The sequence below is a fragment of the Syngnathus floridae genome, chromosome 3, assembly GCF_059516105.1.
Source record: "Syngnathus floridae isolate MCC-2025c chromosome 3, RoL_Sflo_1.0, whole genome shotgun sequence".
In the NCBI taxonomy this organism is placed as follows: Eukaryota; Metazoa; Chordata; class Actinopteri; order Syngnathiformes; family Syngnathidae; genus Syngnathus; species Syngnathus floridae.
Genome location: NC_142415.1, coordinates 607,104 through 629,615, shown reverse-complemented (window position 1 = coordinate 629,615; position 22,512 = coordinate 607,104). Strand labels below are relative to the sequence as shown.

General features: G+C 43.8%; 1 protein-coding gene across 8 annotated transcripts in view; it reads left to right on the top strand.

Annotated features, from left to right (window-relative positions):
- Nucleotides 1-22,512, top strand: part of LOC148400041 (SH3 and multiple ankyrin repeat domains protein 2-like) — a 267,857-nt gene that overhangs the window by 105,027 nt on the left and 140,318 nt on the right. For all 8 annotated transcript variants that reach the window (XM_088371807.1, XM_088371808.1, XM_088371805.1 and 5 more), the window contains one exon: nt 9,805-9,871. In XM_088371807.1, the coding sequence (XP_088227933.1) occupies nt 9,805-9,871 (67 nt within the window). The remainder of the gene's footprint in view (nt 1-9,804; nt 9,872-22,512) is intronic.

Genomic DNA, 22,512 nt, shown 5'->3' with positions numbered 1-22,512 from the left:
ACGGCTCATCTCGCGAGGTTCGACCTCCGAATTTTGTTCGACAACCAAAGCAAAACGATCTCGAATTTTTCGTTCGAATTTCGAATTGTTCGAGAACCGGGACGTTTGAAAACCAAGGTTTGACTGTAATTGTAAAAATAAATTTGTACATGTCAAGCCCTTTGAGACTGCTTGTGATTTAGGGCTATACAATTAAACTTGACTTGACTTGACCACTATAAAAACTATGCCCAGATTAGTATAATGTATTTTCAAATGAAATGACCACATGATATCTATGAAAAATGTCATTATTCAACTTTTGAGTCCATTATTCAGGGGGGGTTAAAGCTATTAGTCTTCTTTTTAAATAATGTTGTAACTTATTTTGTAAAATGTAAAGATGGGCTAAGAAATATCTTAAAATAATGGCATAACCTTTCCATTGGCTCCATTTAGAAGAGGCCAAAAGGGTCAAGTGTGGTGGGACTTCAGTGCTAACAGTGCCCTTCTACTGACCCTGACCTCAACACAATGACAAGCAGCCACTAGACATGCTGTGGACTCACTTGATTTCAAGCGGAAAATATTACTCTCTTGCACTTACTATCTTTATCTTGTTGCACTCTCCACCCACACATGAAGCCAAAATCTGATCGCAACAAATGTGTGCCTGTGTTCTGAGTGGCTGGCAATCGAGGAGCTTTTGAAGATTACTGTGGTCATTGGAGAATGCATAAGAAAGCTGTACAATTGTGCAAGATTTTTGATTTTGGACTTTATAAGATTTCTGTTGTTTTTTACTTTTTTGAATTGAGGATGGATCATTCACCATATGCCAATAGCCAATTAGTAGTCATTTCTCAACTTTACAAAATCTTTTTTCAAGAGCTACACGGTGTTATCCCAATGCAAAACCTGGGAGGGTCGTAAAGTAATACTCCACTTGCACTACTCCTCCTGTACTTTTGCGCTATTATACTGACTGTCTGCTGTATGCACAATTGCACCATTTCCACCAAGTTGCTCTTCTTATTTATTCATTGCTCTTATTTATTCATTGTATGTGCCTTCTCATTTTTACTTTTTGTATTGTTTACTTGAATGTGTAATATGTCTTGTCACCGTGGGATAGTAGGAAGCGTAATGTCTTTTGTATGTCTTGACATGTGAAGAAATTAACAATTAAGCAGACTTTGAACATGTTTCAGGGTAGTACGACCCAGCGGTCTAAGGCGCTGCATGGAAGCTCCTTGGGTTCAGATCTCACCACTTTTAAACTGGGTTTAGTAATACCGTCTGCTTTCTGAATGTGGGCCACGGCTCTCACGAAGTTGTTAAGTGAAATAGAGTGATAAGCTCCTTCTGCCACTTCTGCCCTTCTGGCCCGAATATAAGACGACCCTGATTATAAGACGACCCCCTCTTTTTCAAGACTCAAGTTTGAAAAAAGACTTTTTTAACACCAAATTAAATTTTTATACAGAAAATAATTACAGTACATCTGAAACAAATGATTATAACAATATATTTGAGAGAAAAAGCATGTTATTTTGCCTCATTCAAATCATGCAAAATCTGTCTATCACATCTTAATATCTGAACATTGAAATATGTAAACTAAAGTGGAATCACGTTTGTAAATGGATGGCTTCTGGTTTTTCCATTTTCTGTTATCTCCTCTTATTTTCTTCTCTTTTCTTTCTTACCGCCATTTTTTATTTTTCTTCTTCGTGCTACGGCTATTTTTCTTTTTCTTCTTCGTGACGGGTTCGCTTTGGCCTGGGGAGTTAAGTTCAGCATTCGCTTTAAAGATATCTGGCGCCATCTAGCGTTGTGAATGGGTATAATGTCTAGACCCCGAATGTAAGACACTCCCACTTTTTCAGTCTTATTTCAATGCAAAAATCATTGTCTTACATTCGGGCCAATACGGTATTTTAACAATTTAGCCTACTGTTAATCATCTGTAATAGGAGCTATAGGAGCTCCTATCTATCTATCTATCTATCTATCTATCTATCTATCTATCTATCTATCTATCTATCTATCTATCTATCTATCTATCTATCCATCCATCCATCCATCCATCCATCCATCCATCCATCCATCCATCCATCCATCCATCCATCCATCCATCCATCCATCTATTATCAGTACGGCTTGTCCCCATGGCGATCGTGGGATAGTAGTTATAACATTGGCGAATTAATTTGATCAAAAAACATCTCTAACTGATGTTGTACTTGAAAATGTAATGCCATAATTGTAGGCTAAGGTTGTTTGAATGCTCAATAAGATTGTGAAAGTGAGTGTAGCACTGCTCTTTCTACATGTAACAATGAACACATATTTTGTCCTTTCATTGCACTTACCCACTCAGAAACTCGTGCGAGGAAATGACAGTAATCTGTAATTTTATGAACACTGAACTTTCAAAGGTTGTCATAGTTGCAGCTAGAAGTCATGTTGGTATTAAAAAATATTGTGACGGTATTAAAAAGGTATTTAAAAGTATTAAATTCCATTTAGGAGTTTTTGTATATACCTGGATATTGTTCAGATGAAACACTATCAAAAGGGGTTGTTTTGAGGTTCAAATGCAAAAAGAACCAGCTTATTCTGATGATTAAGTAGATTGATGTATAAAAAGAGAACTAGTTTGTTCTGCTGCATTTTGTGTATGCTAATTAAAAGAGATATTAAGAGAATTAGCCTTTTTGATATCATTGCGTGTTTTTTTACATTTTGAAATCAGCAAACCTGAATTACTTTTAAAAAGTAAAAGAAAAATATATTGTCTATTTGGACTTGCTTTTAATTAGTATAGGTTTGTTTTTTAAAAAGCCATAGGTACAGATAAATATATTCTGTAATAAGTAAGAGAAGGCTTTTAGAAGACAAATATTCTTCTCAGTTGAATAACTGCTCTCAAGCTTTGCGTTCATGTACTGTAATTTTCGGACTAAAAGTCGCTCTGGAATATAGGTCGCATTAGCCATAAAATGCACAATAACGTGAAAAAAAACATATATAAGTCGCTCCGGAGCATAAGTCGCATTTTGGGGGGAAATGTATTCGACAAAATCCAACACCAAGAACAGACATGAACGAGCAACAACAGGCTAAACGATAGGTATGCTAACGTGACATAAACACAAACGAAGAGCTGAGAACGGGCCTGTTATTATTATAATTATTGAAAAACCATACATACTATACATACTATATACTATACTATACATAAATAACACATTTATAAAACCATCTGTGTCACTCCAATTCATTAAATCCATCGATCGTCCTTTGTCAACAATGGGTGCGCGCCGCTGACGGCGCTTGCACTTCAAAATATTCCACAGGCCCATATAACAATATATAAATTAGATATCAAATAACTATTATATAAGCAATAATATTACCAAACCATCTGTGCACTCTAAATCATTAAATCCATTGATCAAATTCCTCGTCCTTTGTCAACAACACCGCGCGTGTGCCCTGACGTCAGCCTCGTCGTTATTCCACAGATCTAGTATATAACTAACTATATTGTAGCGTTAACAAAGTACAAGGCAAGACGTGGGTTTGGTAAACGGCTCTTTATTTAACAAAACAAACTTCCAGGTGTGTAGCGGCGTGGACTTCCAGCCACGGAGGTGGAAGAGAGATCCATAGAATAGGACCGCGCGTGTGTAAAAGCCATGAACGAGCCCCATCCACCGTCCCCGGACCGCCACCCGGCCGAGCGCCGGCCCACGACTTCCATCCAGGGAGGTGAAAGAGAGCTCCGTAGAGTAGGACCGGGCGTGCGTAAAAGCCATAATAGTTTTTCAAACCTTCTGTGTCACTCCAAATCATTAAATCCTTCCAACTCTTCGTCCTCCGTGTCACTTACAAACAAAGCCGCTAATGATGCGTACGTGGGGCCCTTCGTCATTTTCGTCATCCCGTGATCAATCTTTGTCCTTTTTGTAAACAACCGCCACGCCGCGCCGCGCTGCTAACGTCACTTGAAATTCAAACTACAGTAATCCCTTGCTACATTGCGGTTCGTTTATCGCAGTTTCCCTTTTTTTTTTTTGAAAATTTTTTTAAAAAAACACATAAGTCGCTCCTCGTTATAAGTCGCCCCCCCACCCAAACGATGGGAAAAAAAACGTGACTTATAGTCCGAAAATTACGGTATTTCAATTTCTGAAGACAAAAATTGATAGCAGCTACGGAATTTGGCCACAGAAAAGGCCAGAAATAGCGTCTCTAGGTCGTCAGTCACAATTTACTGTCCTTGTAAATTGGTGCATTGGAAGCACAACAACATTGCTGTAATTTACGTATACATATGCTTGTTGCTTTCAACCCAAATATGTAGTACATAATGCTCGTTGTGTCCACTTATCCAACAGATTAAAAAAAAAAACAACAATTCATCTTTCTGTAAATAAGGGTTCGAGAGTTTTCTTATTCAGCTCTTCAGAAACAATATGCATGCAATGTGCATAAGTGCACATTCTCACAACCATTGCTGATGATCAGTTATGAACTGGGTAAGCTTATCAGCATCAATTGATTTCCGCCCATGGGCAGTGAGTATTAGGTTTTTAACATCATATCTGCTCTTGGATGGCAGTGTTCCTTCCACCTTTGATACTGCGTTATGAGCCAGTAAATTCCAGGATCGATTTCAACCCTGTATCCTGCATATTTACCTTGTACGGAGAGCAATAAAAAGGCCGAAAGAAAACGCAGCCATTTTTATCAACTCTAATCCATATTGTGGAAAACAAGCAAAATTTGGCTTCTTTTTTGCATAAAGGACAGTTGGAACCTCATCATAACAATAAACCATGGGAATGCTCCTGCATGTTAATTGCCATTACTAATTTACTAATTATACCATTAGGTGCTTACTCCCAGTTTGAACTCTTGATCGGATCTTTTGAACCAGAATGTTCCCACCAAATTTCCATTGTTCAACTCCGCTGCAAGTGCCCCACTATAATTCCGCTCATCCTTCCCTCCCCCAGCACTACATTTACTTCTGTTATACACAACCATATGTCTCCATGGCAACCAGAGAGGAACAGGAAAATAGTCATTGTGAGGGCGGTGATGATGGTCTTGGCAGTAGTGGTGGTGATGGTGGGTGGCGCAATGATAATGAAGAATATATTGTGACTATGTTTCCTGTTGCTTTTGTAGGTTATTTTGTCCTTGATGTTGCCTTGCGTCATCATTTAAAATGACCCCAGAAAGAATTTAAAGATGATGCATGATGTGCAATTTTCCATATAAATTAATACAGTTTTCATGTGTCTTGAAAAAATGTTTGTGACACACTTCGGCCTGGAATAAGGAAAGTAAAAGAAGCTCACAGTGTGTCCATCGCACTTTCTAAACATGCCCTGTTGAAAGCCATTGTTTTAGGGGGGACTGCCTGGTCTCATGCAAAATTAAAATCAGCCACAGCTCATTCGATGTGACAATGTCTGTGTTACCATGGTAACAAGGGGTGGAGCTTGGCTATGCTCACTGCTTGGGCTAAAATACGAGATGTTCTGAGTGTGTGACTTACTTTAAAACAAAAATAAAGTGAGCGTGAAGCTCACCCAAGCATCTCAAAACACCGTAAAAAGCTTTTACTGTATCTTTCGACCTGTGCATTTAACACATGCAGCATGCACATAACCAAACACATCTACAGAGACATGTTTTATAACATAGGCAGGTCACATTATAAATACTTTGTTGCATAACTTTATATGTGACGGATGGGCAGGAACTTCAGTGATGCAACATACAGTCAAAATGTAGCATAGTTGTGTTATTTTAATGAAATTTTTGTACCAGGATAATTTGTACAACCAAAAAGATGTTTCACACTTTGGAAGCCTTTTTCCACTTATCTGTGGTTGCAAGGCTGATGCAAAGTCCAAGCCACTTCATTTGGATGAGACCCATTTTAATAATCAAGTACTTGTTTAGAACCATATTCAAATCTCAGATTTAAGCCTCTCAACAGTAATTCTCTGAATTCTGTTACCCTTCATGAAAGCAGAAAATCAATTACAACAAAAGCAATTATCTTTTGGGTTTAATCAAAATGCACATAATTTGCAGGCATCTGCTTTTACTTTGGAAAATCAATATCCTAACCAGTAACTGATTCTGTTTAAAAAGGTTTGGTCCATCCATCCATTTTCTGTACCGTTTGTCCCCACGGGGTCGCGGGCACAACATCAATCCCTAGTTTTAGGTGTTTTTGGAGTTTACATCACTAAACAATACCAAATAACAATCATACAATTTATCAGATTATTCAATTAATTGATGGAGCCATTGATAGACAAACCTATTCTAAAAATATTATGCAGTGACAGGCAGCCTTAGTGATCAAACTCTTCTTGAGAGATAGGGGGAAAAGTTTGTTCATCCAGGGATGCCTCAGAGTTGCATTAAAAGAAGCACGATAAGGTGCCTTGAGCATCTGATTAGGATGCTCCCTGTTGACTAAATGCTCAATTCATTTTTATATTAAAATGTGTATTGTATCTGAAAGCTGTTTATGCCCGACTCAAAATATTTTTATGCAAAAGTAGGATGGTCCAGAAGAATGTTTACATAATCATCTGTTCGTTTTCAATAATCTATAGCAAAACAGTGGCACGGTGGTACACCGTTAGGCTCCAGCACGCACGCGACCCTCGTGAGGATAGCGCAGTTCAGAAAATGTATGGACATTCACCACCCCCGTCACTGTTATTTTCCAAATCAATGCCAACTAGATTAACAGTGATCTGCTGGGAAGGGGTTAACTGCCTGAAAAAGGTTTTCAAATGGCAAGTCTAGGCCTCAAGTAGTCAAATTACTATCTTACTTTCAAATCCCAGTTTCGTTGTTGTCACAAACAGTATTGGACCCGATTTGAATTACAGTAATCCCTCGTTTATCGCAGATATTTGGTTCTAAAAACCATCCGCAATAAGTGAAATGCGCGAAGTACGGTCACCAGCAAGAAGTACTGGGCAGGCTAACGAGTTAGCGGAAAGATGCTAATTCGCGATCGTGCTAACACGCAAAATCGGACTTCTAAAGGAATGTAAACAAACATTTGGAACAATACTACATTGTCCTAAAGGTTAGACACGTTTCCTCAATTTAGACGTTTTATTTTGACGTTATTTTAAATGTTTTTTTTAGTGAAGCCGCGATAAATGAAACGCGAAGTAACAAGGGATCACTGTATTTTAACTGCCATTTTAGGGCATCTCAAACTGTAAAATGATATCAATTTGAATTGGTTTTCAATTTATTTTCTAACATCCACATTTCAAATAAGTTTAAAAAATGTTAGTGAGGTAATATCCCCATAGCAGAAAGGGGAAAAAAATAGTGCTTTTTTCCAAGACCTAAAAATTGGGGTTGCCTATTATTGATACCCAGATGACAATATGTGTCTCTCTAGTGGGTTGTTGTCAGTGTTGAAGTCGTCATCACTCTGACTCTTCCTTCACATGTCACACACTTGGAGTCATCATTAGATCAGCTATGAGGTTCGAGTATAGGTGATAAGTTTGTCTATCACCATCTCACTTTGCCTCAATATAACACTCTCACTTTGTTTCAATATGACACTCCAGCCCACACTGAGTGTGCATGGCTATCTTGCGTTCCCAAGAGAATAGCCTGTCAAATATTTGTCACACATGTACAAAGTGAAAATGGAAGTCACATTTTGTTAGTTTGCATGGTAGCCAACATTCACATACAAAGACATGACCCTTGCCTGTCACCTCCACAGGAGGCCTATCATTTTCTACAATGCATAGGGACTTGGCAATTAACTGTCATTTCAGTGTAAAGTATAGGCCTTTGTAGTTACTAGGGAAGTGGAGCTAAAAAAACAATGAGGTTCCCTTTTTGTGTACAGCATGATCAAATGAGACCCCCAAGTGCTCGTTCTGAGAAATTCAATGTTTAGAAAAAAGGTCAACTGTGGAGGAAGGGGGCAGAGTAGGCTACCGCAGCTCTCCATCGCTCTTCTCCTTGTATTTATTCTGCAGAATTCAGAGTGGGCATGCTTATATAATGCTGTTGGGTCTCCCTTGAGGTGTAAACGTGTGCGTGGGTGCATGTGTGTGTGAGTGAGTGTGTGCTTGTGTGCGTGTGTGTGTGTGTGTGTGTGCGTGCGTGCGTGCGTGCGTGCGTGCGTGCGTGCGTGCGTGCGTGCGTGTGTGTGTGTGTGTGTGTGTGTGATAGCGTGTGCAGTGGAAATGAAAGATACGGTAATACCCGACAATAAGTGCGCCTGTAGAAGCCACTGTAAGCAGAAGGAGCATGTCAGTAGGAGCTCTAGGTCAATGAGCGTAACAATCTCTTTCTGCTCGGTACGAGAAAAATAAAATCTCTTTACTGTCCTCTAGTGGACATAACTAACCAAACATATAACAGCTGTCCACCTATCCATCTCAACTTGACTAAACCAAATTTTACTAAGTTCTGTTGTTTTCATGATTCATCTCAGTACAGCAAGGTACATGCGTGCATATATGTATATGTATACGTATATATATATTTAGATCAGTTCTTAACCTGGGTTCGATCGAACCCTAGGGGTTCGGTGAGTCGATCTCAGGGGTTTGGCAGAGCCTCCACTGCGGATGTCCGAACATACCTGATTTATCGTGTAAATTTGTGATGACAGATCTGAACTGGGCTCGCAAAGGCAACAGCAGAAGTCACACTGATTTGCAGGTGTGTAATTTGTTGCAAGTTCATGCATTGTGTTGGTTTTGTTCCTTGAACAAGGTGATGTTCATGCACGGCTCATTTTGTGGACAAGTAATAAACATCAATGTCTTGAGTTTGAAAAAAATATGTATTATTTCTCACCAAAGAGGGGTTCGGTGAATGCGCGTATGAAACTTGTGGGGTTCGGTACCTCCAACAAGGTTAAGAACCACTGATTTAGATAGATAGATAGATAGATAGATAGATAGATAGATAGATAGATAGATAGATAGATAGATAGATAGATAGATAGATGGATGGATGGATGGATGGATGGATGGATGGATGGATGGATGGATGGATGGATGGATGGATGGATGGATGGATGGATGGATGGATGGATGGAGGGAGGGAGGGAGGGAGGGAGGGAGGGAGGGAGGGAGGGAGGGAGGGAGGGAGGGAGGGAGGGACGGACGGACGGACGGACGGACGGACGGACGGACGGACAGACAACTGAAGCTTATTGAAAAGGGCTTTGTAGTTTCCAAATTATTCAGAACACAAACTGTATTTTGTAACAGTCATCCGTTGTGATAAGGCAACAGAAAGCTTAAAGGCAGAAACACATGAATATGCGACTTCCATGCTCATGTGTGTGTGTACACTTGCGTGCGTGCGCTTGTGTGTGTGTGTGTGTGCAGGTGTGTGTGTAGGTGTGTATGCGTGTATGTGTGCGTGTGTGTGTGTGCGTGTGCACGTGTGCGTGAGCGTGTGTGTGTGTGTGAGACAGATGATTAGATTCCTGGCTACAGATGGTTAAATCCATGAAGATTAGAAGTCAGAGGACTCCCTGACTATTTCACTAAAGGAGGGGGGGTGCTTCCATTTTATTGCATTTAACCTCAGTGATCAGCAATGTGAAAAAGATTAGATCAAATACACACAACTCCTTCATTCCTTGTTAAATCTGTTGACACATGTATAACACCCAGCTGTTGGTGAAAACTAATACAGCCTTCCCAATATTGTTTTGTTGTGAAGTGATTTTTTTGGTAAAAACATTATAAATTAGAGCTTCTCCATTTCTCTCTTCAGGTTGCGATTATTGCTGGGAACTTTGAGCTCGCGGAAATTATCAAGAACCACAAAGAGACTGATATAGGTGAGTAAACTAAGAAAACCCTTCTCTGCCACCAGTGTGTATTTCAGAATCTCTTCTAGGATACATTACAAATCCTCCATGCCACAATCTTTTTAAACGACCTCTCGGTATAATCTCCACTATGGGATTAGGAGAACCAAGAGGATGAAAGTTTATGTTTACACCAGGACAATCCGAGACCGATTAGGCTGAGAGAAAAGACCACTGCCTTTGATGCCTCGATGGCCAGGAGTGTCCATCATGTGGAAATTTGATTGGTTGCTTTCTTGACATGTTGATGGAAAAGTGTGTGTATATTCGATTCTCTGTGGATGGATGTGATGAAACTAAGAAATGGATTAACGGATTTTTATATGGATTTGAAATTGGTGGTGGTGGGCGGGTTATACAACATAATGCTCAGTTTCGTGTGTGTTGTGTAAGATTTGGGATTAAGATGTCAAAAGTTTTTTTCTGTCTTCCTATGAGAGTTTGTAAGAGATTTAAAACACTTGGAAAGTGGATGGAATTTTTCAGGAACGGGATGATGGAAATCAGAAGAATAAGAACTTTCAGGCCGTGTGCAAACACTTACACACCTTCTCCGCTCTTTTAGATATTTCAGCAAAGGCAAAATGAAAGGCAATGGGAAACATAAGAATTTGTGAAATGCCAGAAACAAAAGTTCTTGCGACAGATCCTCTATTCAGCATTGCAATTGTGGAGCTCTTAAACAATGTAAGGGGCGTACTGTATTAGATCGGATTTTAATCCAAATGTGTTTGTGGGCACAAATGAGACAGAGTTGAAAAGACAAGAGAGAAGAATTCCATCCATCCATCCATCCATCCATCCGTCCATCCATCCATCCATCCATCCATCCATTCATCCATCCATCCATCCATCCATCCATCCATCCATCCATCCATCCATCCATCCATCCATCCATCCATCCATCCATCCATCTTATCCGGGGTCAGGTCGCGGGGGCAGCAGCTTTAGGAGGGACGCCCAAACTTCCTCTCCCCAGCCACTTTGTCCAGATCATCCCGGGGGATTCCAAGGCGTTTCCAGGCCAGCTGAGCGACATCGTCTCTCCAGCGCGTATTGGGTCGTCCACAGGGTCTCCTGCTGGCGGGACATGCCTGAAACACCTCCCTGGGGAGGCGACCAGGAGGCATCCTGATGAGATGCCCGAGCCACCTCATCTGGCTCCTCTCAACATGGAGGAGCAGCGGCTCTACTCCGAGTCCCTCCCAGATGACAGAGCTTCTCACCCTATCTCTAAGGGAGAGCCCGGACACCCTGCGGAGGAAACTCATTTCGGCCGCTTGTATCCGGGATCTTGTTCTTTCGGTCACGACCCATAGCTCGTGACCATAGGTGAGGGCAGGAGCGTAGATCGACTGGTAAATTGAGAGCTTTACCATTTGACTCAGCTATCTTTTCACCACAATGGACCAGTACAGAGTCGGCATCATAGCAGACGCACCGATCCGCCTGAGAGAAGAATTGATGATGGAAAATACAACTCAGCTCCAATTCAACATCTTCTACAACAAGCATTTTATTTATAAACGTGATCACAAGTTCACAAAGCCTTTATTGGACTACTAAGCAACGTCTTTCCAAACCATTCAATTAATTATATTTTGTTTCTCTGCATTTTAATAAACACAATTAGACCCCCAAAAAGGCAAAGAAATAGAATAACAAAAATTTAAAGTTGCATTAACCTGCCTCTGTAAAACTGAAATGCAATGGAACTTTAGTTTTACTTCTTCTTCTTATCGTGTCTTTGAAGTGCTAGTCAGATGGCAGTTTCCCATGTCTTTGCACAGTCTTTTGCATTGCCATTGAATTCAGCGATGTCTTTTGAGCTGCAGGGGTTGAGTAGTAAAGGGCAGACAAGGCAGTGCTGCATGGTATGGTCCTCTTCTCCACATTCACAGAGGGTTGGGCCGGTTTTGTAGCCCCATCTGGCCATAGCAGCTTAAGATCTGCCTGTTCCTGTTCTCAGGCGGTTGAGTGTCTTCCACTGGACCCATGGTGCTTTTGAGCCGGGTGGGAGATCTTCAGAAGGGGGGACTCCCATGTCAATAGGAGGGGGGTCATTCTCAAGTTTTGCGGTCCATAGTTGGAGTCTTGTTTCTTCCTGAGATGTTGTAAGGGGCTGGACATGGCTGAGGAAGCTTCTCCTTGACTTCAGTCGTTGGGCCGGGGGTTCACGTCCATGAAGGATGTGGCTGAATAATTCTTGTTCTTTTTCTACTCCTACAAAGCTAGCTGTGGACGTCTGCCACATTTTCCAGCTTTATTCAAATATTCTGCAGTAGTTTTATCCAATATTTCTAGTGGGCTACATAAATCTTTATTTGGATTGTGCTCGCAAGGTTGTAGTGCACAGAGCTAGCTCGGGGATTACAGGGCCTCAGAGAAAATGAAAAAAGATGAAAAAGCAAATAAATAATTGAGGAATGAAAAAAGATGAATTTGAGTGGGGAATGAATGGAGAAAGGGATAAAAATGTAATCTAATCTAAGAACGTAATCCTGCAAATGTCTCTCACATGGACACCATTCATCACTGGGCAGAATCAGTCAGCAGTGACCTGGTCAGGTTTCACAGTAAATGGAACATGGTGCAGGATTACTTTCAAACACAACGAAAATGCAACCTCCCTCTCTCTTCAAGTCACACAAATGTTTGAATAATTACAGTTCAGTCATCGGGTTCTTGTGTTTGGCCATCTTTGCTTTGTCTCCACTGATTTGCTGATTTGTTCATGTTGAATGTTGGAATAGGACATTTTTATTCTTCGATCCTCCACTGCCCACTATGGGCTCAACCTGTTGCAGAGGTGGGTGCCCCCTCAATTCGACTTGTGTGTGTAATTGTGGAGGCGTGAGAGAGAGAGAGAGAGAGAGAGAGAGAGAGAGAGAGAGAGAGAGATTGAGACAGAGGGAGAGAGAGCGCGATTGCGAGAGAGAGACCCCATACATCTTTCGTTGCTTACACTCTTTGATTACGTTTCAGATGATCATATATTTTAATTAGCTGCTTGTGAAACAAATTGATCATATGATCAAAGTTGAAGAGACCTCTTGAGTTTTCTGAATTGGTTCATTTATACTGTATGAAACTCTAAGCCAAATATTAAGTAATAACATTAGTCAGAAAGTCACTGTGGGTTCATTGGTTCATTTATACTGTATGAAACTCTAAGCCAAATATTAAGTATCGTAATTTTCGGACTATAAGTCGCGTTTTTTTTCATAGTTTGGGTGGGGGGGCGACTTATACTGAGGAGCGACTTATATCTGAATTTTTTCACAAATTTTCAAAATTAAAAAAAAAATAGAAAAGTTAAACTGCGATAAATGAACCGCGATGTAGCAAGGGATTACTGTAATTTGAATTTCAAATGACGTCAGTGGCGCGGCGCGGCGGTTGTTTACATAAAGGACAAAGATTCGATCACGGGATGACGACGGGCCCCACGTACTACCGGCATCATTAGCGGCTTTGTTTGTAAGTGACACGGAGGACGAAGAGTTGGAAGGATTTAATGATTTGGAGTGACACAGAAGGTTTGAAAAACTATTATGGCTTTTACGCACGCCCGGTCCTACTCTACGGAGCTTTCTTTCACCTCCGTGGATTGAAGTCGGGGGCCGGCGCTCGGCCGGGTGACTGTCCAGGGATGGTGGATGGGGCTCGGATGTGGCTTATACGCACGCCCGGTCCTACTCCACGGAGCTCTCTTTTACCTCCCTGGATGGAAGTCGTGGGCCGGCGCTCGGCCGGGTGGCTGTCCGGGGACGGTGGATGGGGCTCGGACATGGCTTTTACGCACGCCCGGTCCTATTCTATGGAGCTCTCTTCCACCTCCGTGGCTGGAAGTGCCACCTCCGGGGATGGAAGTCCACGCCGCCACACACCTGGAAGTCCACGCCGGTGCTTGGGGCGGTGTGGTGGTGAACTTTTTATGTTATAGTTATTTGATATATTTTATTTCGTATAGCAACTGTTTTTATCGTTACAGTTCAGTACTTGTTGGCTCGTTGAACTCTTGTTTTGTTAAATAAAGAGCCGTTTACCAAATCCACGTCTTTCCTTGTACTTTGTTAACGCTATAATATAGTTATATACTAGATCTGTGGAATAACGACGAGGCTGACGTCAGGGCGCACGCGCGGCGTTGTTGACAAAAGACGAGGAATTTGATCGATGGATTTAATGATTTGGAGTGACACAGATGGTTTGATATTATTATTGCTTATATAATAGTTATTTGATATATAATTTAGATGTCGTTATATGGGCCTGTGGAATATTTTGAAGTGCAAGCGCCGTCAGCAGCGCACACCCATTGTTGACATTAAAGTACGATCGATGGATTTAATGAATTGGAGTGACACAGATGGTTTTATAAACGTGTTATTTATGTAATAGTTATTTGAATAACTCTGAATGTTATGTAAGGCCCGTTCTCAGCTCTTCGTTTGTGTTAATGTCACGTTAGCATACCTATCGTTTTGCCTGTTGTTGCTCATTCATGTCTGTTCTTGGTGTTGGATATTGTCGAATAAATTTCCCCCAAAATGCGACTTGTACTCCGGAGCGACTTATAGATGTTTTTTTTTCCACGTTATTGTGCATTAACCTTCCATTGAGGAAGCAGGGCCTGGAGACTCTGAGGCGGATTCTCCAATCTCTGGGGTCGAAGTCACTGAGGTAGTCAAAAAACTCCTCGGTGGCAAGGCCCCGGGGGTGGATGAGATCCGCCCGGAGTTCTTAAAGGCTCTGGATGTTGTGGGGCTGTCATGGCTGACACGCCTCTACAACGTTGCGTGGACATCGGGGACAGTCCCTCTGGATTGGCAGACTGGGGTGGTGGTTCCCCTCTTTAAGAAGGGGGACCGGAGGGTGTGTTCCAATTACAGGGGAATCACACTCCTCAGCCTCCCTGGTAAGGTCTATTCAGGGGTGCTGGAGAGGAGGGTCCGTCGGGAGGTCGAACCTCGGATTCAGGAGGAGCAGTGTGGCTTTCGTCCTGGCCGTGGAACAGTGGACCAGCTCTACACCCTCGGCAGGATCCTCGAGGGTGCATGGGAGTTCGCCCAACCAGTCCACATGTGTTTTGTGGACTTGGAGAAGGCGTTCGACCGTGTCCCTCGGGAGGTTCTGTGGGGGGTGCTTCGGGAGTACGGGGTGCCGAGCCAACTGATAAGGGCGGTTCGGTCCCTGTATCACCGATGCCAGAGTCTGGTCCGCATTTCCGGCAGTAAGACGGATTCGTTCCCAGTGAGGGTTGGACTCCGCCAAGGCTGCCCTTTGTCACCGATTCTGTTCATAATTTTTATGGACAGAATTTCTAGGCGCAGCCGAGGCGTTGAGGGGGTCCGGTTTGGGGACCTCAGCATCGCGTCTCTGCTTTTTGCAGATGACGTGGTGCTGTTGGCTTCTTCAGGCCGTGATCTCCAGCTCTCGCTGGAACGATTCGCAGCCGAGTGTGAAGCGGTCGGGATGAGGGTCAGCACCTCCAAATCCGAGTCCATGGTCCTCGATCGGAAAAGGGTGGAATGCCCTCTCCGGATCGGGGATGAGATCCTGCCCCAAGTGGAGGAGTTCAAGTATCTTGGAGTCTTGTTCACGAGTGAGGGGAGGATGGAGCGTGAGATCGACAGGCGGATCGGTGCAGCGTCGGCAGTAATGCGGACCCTGTACCGGTCCGTTGTGGTGAAGAGAGAGCTGAGCCAAAAGGCAAAGCTCTCAATTTACCGGTCGATTTACGCTCCTACCCTCACCTATGGTCACGAGCTATGGGTCGTGACCGAAAGAACGAGATCTCGGATACAAGCGGCCGAAATGAGTTTTCTCCGCAGGATGTCCGGGCTCTCCCTTAGAGATAGGGTGAGAAGCTCGGTCATCCGGGAGAGACCCGGAGTAGAGTCGCTACTCCTCCACGTTGAGAGGAGCCAGATGAGGTGGCTCGGGCATCTTATCAGGATGCCTCCTGGACGCCTCCCTGGGGAGGTGTTCCGGGCATGTCCCACCGGTAGGAGACCCCGGGGACGACCCAGGACGCGCTGGAGAGACTATGTCTCTCAGCTGGCCTGGGAACGCCTTGGGATCCCCCGGGATGAGCTGGATGAAGTGGCTGGGGAGAGGGAAGTCTGGGAGTCCCTCCTAAAGTTGCTGCCCCCGCGACCCGACCCCGGATAAGCGGAAGAAGATGGATGGATGGATGGATATTGTGCATTTTATGGCTAATGCGACCTATATTCCGGAGCGACTTTTAGTCCGAAAATTACAGTAATAACATTAGTCAGAAAGTCACTGTGAGACTGACGCAATTTCCTTGCTTGTTTAGTATCTGCTCAAATTATATTTTCATATTCTTCATGGCAAGATTGCTGTTCTCCTCTTTGACACCACTGGATGACAATGTGCATGTGGATGGTTTTAGATTTGGAGTCATGCGTTCAGGTAACGGTAGGATAAGCATGTATTACTTGAGATTGGTTTTTTTTTTTTTCCTTTTTGGGTTTTCCTGCAACTCAGTTTTGGAGGCGTCGTTTCAGCGCAGGGGGCTCAGTAGAAAGTGCAATTGCCTTTACTACTTGCGTAGATGTGTTTAGTGTGTATGTTCTGTACATGACCATTTGTTTGTTTGTTTTTTCAATGCTAACATTCAGGTCAGTTATGATTCCTCCCTCGCATGATACCGTGTATTTGCCTTCTCTTTATCTTTTTTTAAATGTGACTCAGCCAGGCTTGTCCAGTTCAAGGGAGTGGCCTCAACTTCATCACTTAGAAGTACGTATATGGAGCACGTTACTGCCCACCGCTGCATTTTTGCTGACTCAGCATCCTAATATGGCAAAGATAATTTGACAAGGTGCTTCTGATTGTGTCATGGACCTCCTCATTAAATCTACAAGGAATTATTTTGAACAAGGCGACAAAGCAAGTAAATTACTAGTGCATATTATTAGAATACTTCACTTTTTTGCATCAAAGATGAAAATCTGTACACTTCATTGAATGCCCCAATAACTGACAGAAAGTTCAAAAGGTTTTATCAGACCCTATACATTATAGAAATGAAAGTCGATATGCTTGAACTGGACCATTTCTTCCACTTCCTTGTATAGATGAACTTAAACAACCAATTAAAATTGGGAAATTGTCCAATGCTTCAATTCATTTCAAAGTCCTAGACTTTATTACTACACAACCAACTTTTACCAAACACAAAATCTCCCACACCTTACTCAAAATGCACAACACATGGCACGACTCGGCAAAATTCTGGCAACACATCTGGAATCCATCCTCTTGTCTATATTCTCACTTGATCAAACATGGATTATTAAAAAGGGACATGCTTTCCTGAGTATAAGTTTCCTCAATATAAATTGATTGTCTAATATCATTTACAATTAATCTGCTACTGACACCACCAATCAGAAAGTGATTGCCGTGTGTGTGGAGTGGCAATAAATCTTCTACGCTTTGAATACATTTGGATTTGGCCCCAAATTTGATTTCTGGGTTCAACTACCATACTCAACTCCATAAGGCTCTGTTAGGACTAAACAATTTTTACTTGGAGAAGTTTCCCCTACAAAGGTCAACACACCAAGGCTGACTGTTTTTTGCCCATTTCATAGAACCCCTCACAGTTCAGTACATTTACAAGCGGCTCATGAAGAAGTTAGTCACACACTGATATTTATGTAAAGTGTCTCTCTCGGCTGATAACCTGCTACGATACATTGCCGCCCGTCACTGAGTGCTTGGATTGGATACACTTTCCCTGCTTGTCCTTCAAATCTATCCGTTCAAGTTTTTTTGCATTTTATTGCTGCTTAGTAAAATCAACTTGTTCAAAATGATCAGTACAGAACAAATATTACAAAAATTTTAGGATACAAAACCATATTTTTCATTGTGCAATGTGTGTTGAGAATCCAGTACAAAAAAAAAAAATCTCCCAATTTTCTCTTTCTGGAAATAAAGTGTAAATAATTAAACTATCCCCAAGCCTTCAGTTAAAAAAAAATAAGCCACTCTTTGCATTAAAAAAACAGAGTGGAGCTGAAACTTTTGTATCTTGTATTGATACTGACTTGATATCAATATTATTGATGTTTTGATCAATCCACCCACCACTACCCTGAGTACCTCATCGTAAAAATATCATGAATTAAAGAACTGAGAATTTTATACAACTTCTCCCAAAATAACTCCTCCTTTTTTTGTTGAGAATCGGATTCATGAATCGTTAGAAATCGGAATCAAATAAAGGCCGCAAATTGGAAACGAAAGCGTCAAATTTCAAACGATGCCCAACCATAAGAATAATGTTAAAGAATGTCTGTTCAATAATTTTGCATTTGCATGATAAGGAATGTTCTTGTGTGTATGAAGTTTCTGCAAGCCAAATGGCTACTTTTTCGAACTTTCTTAAACTAACAGCTACTGGTGAATGAGGGGGTAGCAGTACTAAAACATTTTCTATGATTGCACCCTCAAGTCATCACATCCACATGCATATTGTAAGAAAGTGTAAGACAATAATACACATCTTCAGGCTAAAACCTTCCTGGTTTTGCCGTGCAGTCAAGCAAGTAACAACAATCACTGAGAAAAAAAACACACACGAAACATTTGGCATAATGTGGACTGCATAATAGGCTGCTCACTTGTTCAGTTGAAAAAAAGCAATCAAAAGAATTTACAATTAGGGTATCTGTCAAAGATTGTTGTTGTATTGTGGCTTTCAATACAGCTATAAGCCTGTCTAAGAATGATGGACAGATGGGCATATAGCCCATCCTCTGCCACTGTGCGATAATCCAGCAGGGAGCTGTAATGACCACACATGTAAATACACTTGTATAAACTTTCTAGTAAATTAGATTATACACTGTTTAGCAAATAACTTGGTTCAGGTTTATGTGATGTGTGTATGACCAATGAAAACTTGAAAACAAACAATAGTTCAGGTAGCAGACAGCAGAGGTTTTACACATCCATGAGCGAGGTTTTATAGCTTTGCTGCAAAAAAACAAACAATTTTGCCGTGGATTAAGTCTTCACTTCCAATTTTTCATCACATTGCTTTAGATAAAATGCGACCTAAGTTCGCCTTTGGAAAGATGGGGACACAGTCAAACTTTCCAGAGTTTTACGTGAAATGTTATGAACATTAAACTGTGACTGACTTGCAGTGGCTTAAGTGCTTAAAATGAAAAATTGCTTAGTTCCAATTATTGTCATGTCATTCAGTCAAGATTAGCATTAACCTCTACCACAAACTGCCTTTGCCCACTGATGTATAGTATACTATGCCTTATTTGTCATTTCTAATTCTGAGATTCGAGATTAATTTGAGAGCAACAGATTTGTGGTGATTAAATGAGAGTTTGTTTGTTTCATATCAAGTGCTTTTGTTCCCTGGTCTCTCTTGGCTACCATGGCCACAGATCACCAAAAATGTCCAGAGATTGCATAAGACTCATCACTTATTGGTTGTCTTGTGGGCTACTATACCTAAACCAAAACCTCACTTTTCATTAATAAGCACTAGTTTGATTTCTGTAACGGACGGACAGTACAGCCAAGTGCGATGACGACACAGAATTTATTATCAAGGGGAAAGGGTTCGGTGGAGGGCTGGAGCGGTGTACGGGCGAAGCCGGGTTCGTCAGGCGTGGATGGCTGGATGGCGGGCCAGGGACCGGAGTGATCGGCGGGACTTCTCACTTCTCACAAACCCCGCGCCGAGAGCCACACTCGTTCACCCGCCTTGTACACCGGGGCTGCCGTTCGGCGCTTGTTCGCCTGTCGCATGTAGTCTGAAACTGAGCGCAGAAGAGAAGCCCAGACCCAACCCGATGGCAGCGGCGGACACAGGCCAGGGCCGACGGGCACGCCGCACTCCGCTCCTGGTGAGTGAACAAGGGTGGCTGGTATCCGAAGACGCAGTGGAACGGAGAAAGTCCTGTGGCCGAGCTGAGAAGAGTGTTGCGGGCGTACTCCACCCATTGCAGCTGCTTGGCCCACCCGCGCTGATCACTGGCGGTCATGCAGCGGAGAGCCCTGCCTAGCTCCTGGTTGAGTTGTTCCGCTTGCCCATTATTCTGTGGGTGAAACCCCGAAGAAAGGCTCGCTGTGCACCCCAGGAGCCAACAGAACTACGGCCAGAATACGGCCGCGAATTGCGGACCGCGGTCTGAGACGATGTCCCGCGGGATGCCATCATAGCGGAAAATCTTGTGCAACAGGAATGACGCGGTCTGTTTTGCCGATGGAAGCTTGGGCAAGGGGATAAAACGAGCCATCTTACTGAAGCGGTCCACTACCGTAAGTACCACCGTGTTCTCGTCCGAGGGCGGAAGCCCCGTGATGAAGTCAATTGACAGGTGGGACCAGGGCCACCGGGGAATGGGCAAGGGTTGGAGCAGCCCGGTCGGGGGACGATTAGAAGTCTTACTGCGGTTACAAATGGGACAGGCCCAGACATAATCGCAAATAATCGCAGGCCCGGGATGACAAGCAAGGCACTGCAGGACTAATGACCGCAGATCCTCCGGGACGAACAGCCGATCCTCCGGAGAGTTGCTGGGACCAGGTTGGTCACGTGAGGCCGCTTCCACCTGGCGCTCAATCTCCCATGAGAGAGCTGCGACCCGAACAGAGCTTGGGAGGATAGTGGGAGCCTCCTCTCCTCCAGGAAACACACGAGATAGGGCGACTGTCTTTGCGTTTCGAGACGCCGGTCTGTAAGAGATCGAGAACTTGATACGGACAAAGAATAGGGCCCACCGAGCCTGTCTGGCATTTAGTCTCTTGGCTGATCTCAAATACTCCAGGTTATGGTGATCCGTCCAAACAATGAACGGTAAGGTGGCGCCCTCTAGCCAATGTCTCCACTTCTCCAAAGCCAGCTTGACGGCGAGGTGTTCCCGATTTCCGATGTCGTAGTTGCGCTCTGCGGATGACTAACAGCGAGAGAAGAAGGCGCACGGATGGAGACTATTGTCCTGGCTGCTGCGCTGGGACAGCACCACCCCGACGCCCACATTTGAGGCGTCCACCTCGACCACAAATTATCTCTCAGGTTCAAGGCGGACGTAAACTGCTTCTTTAACTCGTTGAATGATCGTCCCGCCTGTTCCGTCCATTTGTATGCAGAGGCGGCGCTGGTGAGGGCTGTGAGAGGAGCAGCCACTGTACTGTAGCCGCGAATGAAGCGGCGATAAAAGTTCGCGAAGCCCAAAAATTGTTGCAGCTTTCTGCGGGTCTCAGGAAAGGGCCAAGACATGACTGCCCACACTTTCTCGGGATCCATCTCGATGGCCCCCACTCGTATCACGTAGCCGAGGAACTTGACCGAGGGAACGTGAAACTCGCATTTCTCCGCTTTCACGAACAGGGAGTTCTCAAGGAGGTGGCGCAACAACGCCCTCACTATGTGTTCGGTGGGATGGCGGGAGAAAATGATGATGTCGTCTAGGTACACAAATACAAACTGATTTAGCATGTCTCTCAGTACATCATTGATGAGGGCCTGGAAGACGGCCGGGGCATTGGTGAGTCCGAACGGGACCACCAAATACTTGTAGTGCCCGCTCGGGGTGTTGAATGCTGTCTTCCACTCGTCTCCTTCCCGGATGCGCACCAGGTGGTTTGCATTACGGAGATTTAATTTAGTGAAGATGGTGGCGCCCTGGAGGCTCTCAAAGGCGGACGAAAGGAGGGGCAGTGGATAGCGGTTTTTAATTGTGACGTCATCGAGTCCCCGGTAGTCTATGCACGGGCGAAGCGTGCCATCCTTCTTATCCACGAAGAAAAATCCCGCTCCTGCAGGCGAGGAGGAGGGCCGGATGATCTCTGCCGCCAGAGAGTCCCGAATGTACTCGTCCATGGCCTTGCGCTCCGGAGCGGACAGTGAGTATACGCGGCCCTTGGGAGGAGAGGTGCCAGCTAACAAATCAATTGCACAATCGTAAGAGCGGTCAGGAGGAACCGCAGTTGCCTTGGTTTTGCAAAGGACATCTCCAAGTTCATGGTAGAGGGCCGGAACCTTGGAAAGGTCTGGCCTGGAACTGGGTGAGGACCCTCTGGGCGTGCTGATGGCCGCCTTCAGGCACTGATGGTGGCAGCGATCCACTGCCGCACAATTCCCACCTCCCAGTCTAGCACAGGGTTGTGCTGGCGCAGCCAGGGGTGCCCCAGAAGGAGCCGCTGCCCTGGGAGTGGCAGAAGAAAAAACGGAATAGTTTCGTGATGGTTACCGGAAATGAGTAACCCGACTGGTTCCATGATGGACGTTATCTTGCCAATCAGCCGACCATCAATGGCAATGGCTCAGGGGCAGGAGTTTAACTCCCCATTAACGGGCCAGCCCTAAGTCCATCGTATTGCCCCCACCAAGGCAGTCACATCTCAGTCACCCGCAGCAAACCGAATGCAAGCCCACAACGTGAACATGTTGGTACTGGGAGAATGGGTGCCGGTCGAGCTCACGCGGATCCCCCGACGCCGCGTGACCCCTGCCCTTTTAACGGACATCTGGCAGCTCGATGACCCTCCATCCCACAATACAGGCATAAGCCCTGCATGAAGCGTCTAAGGGGTTCCTCCGC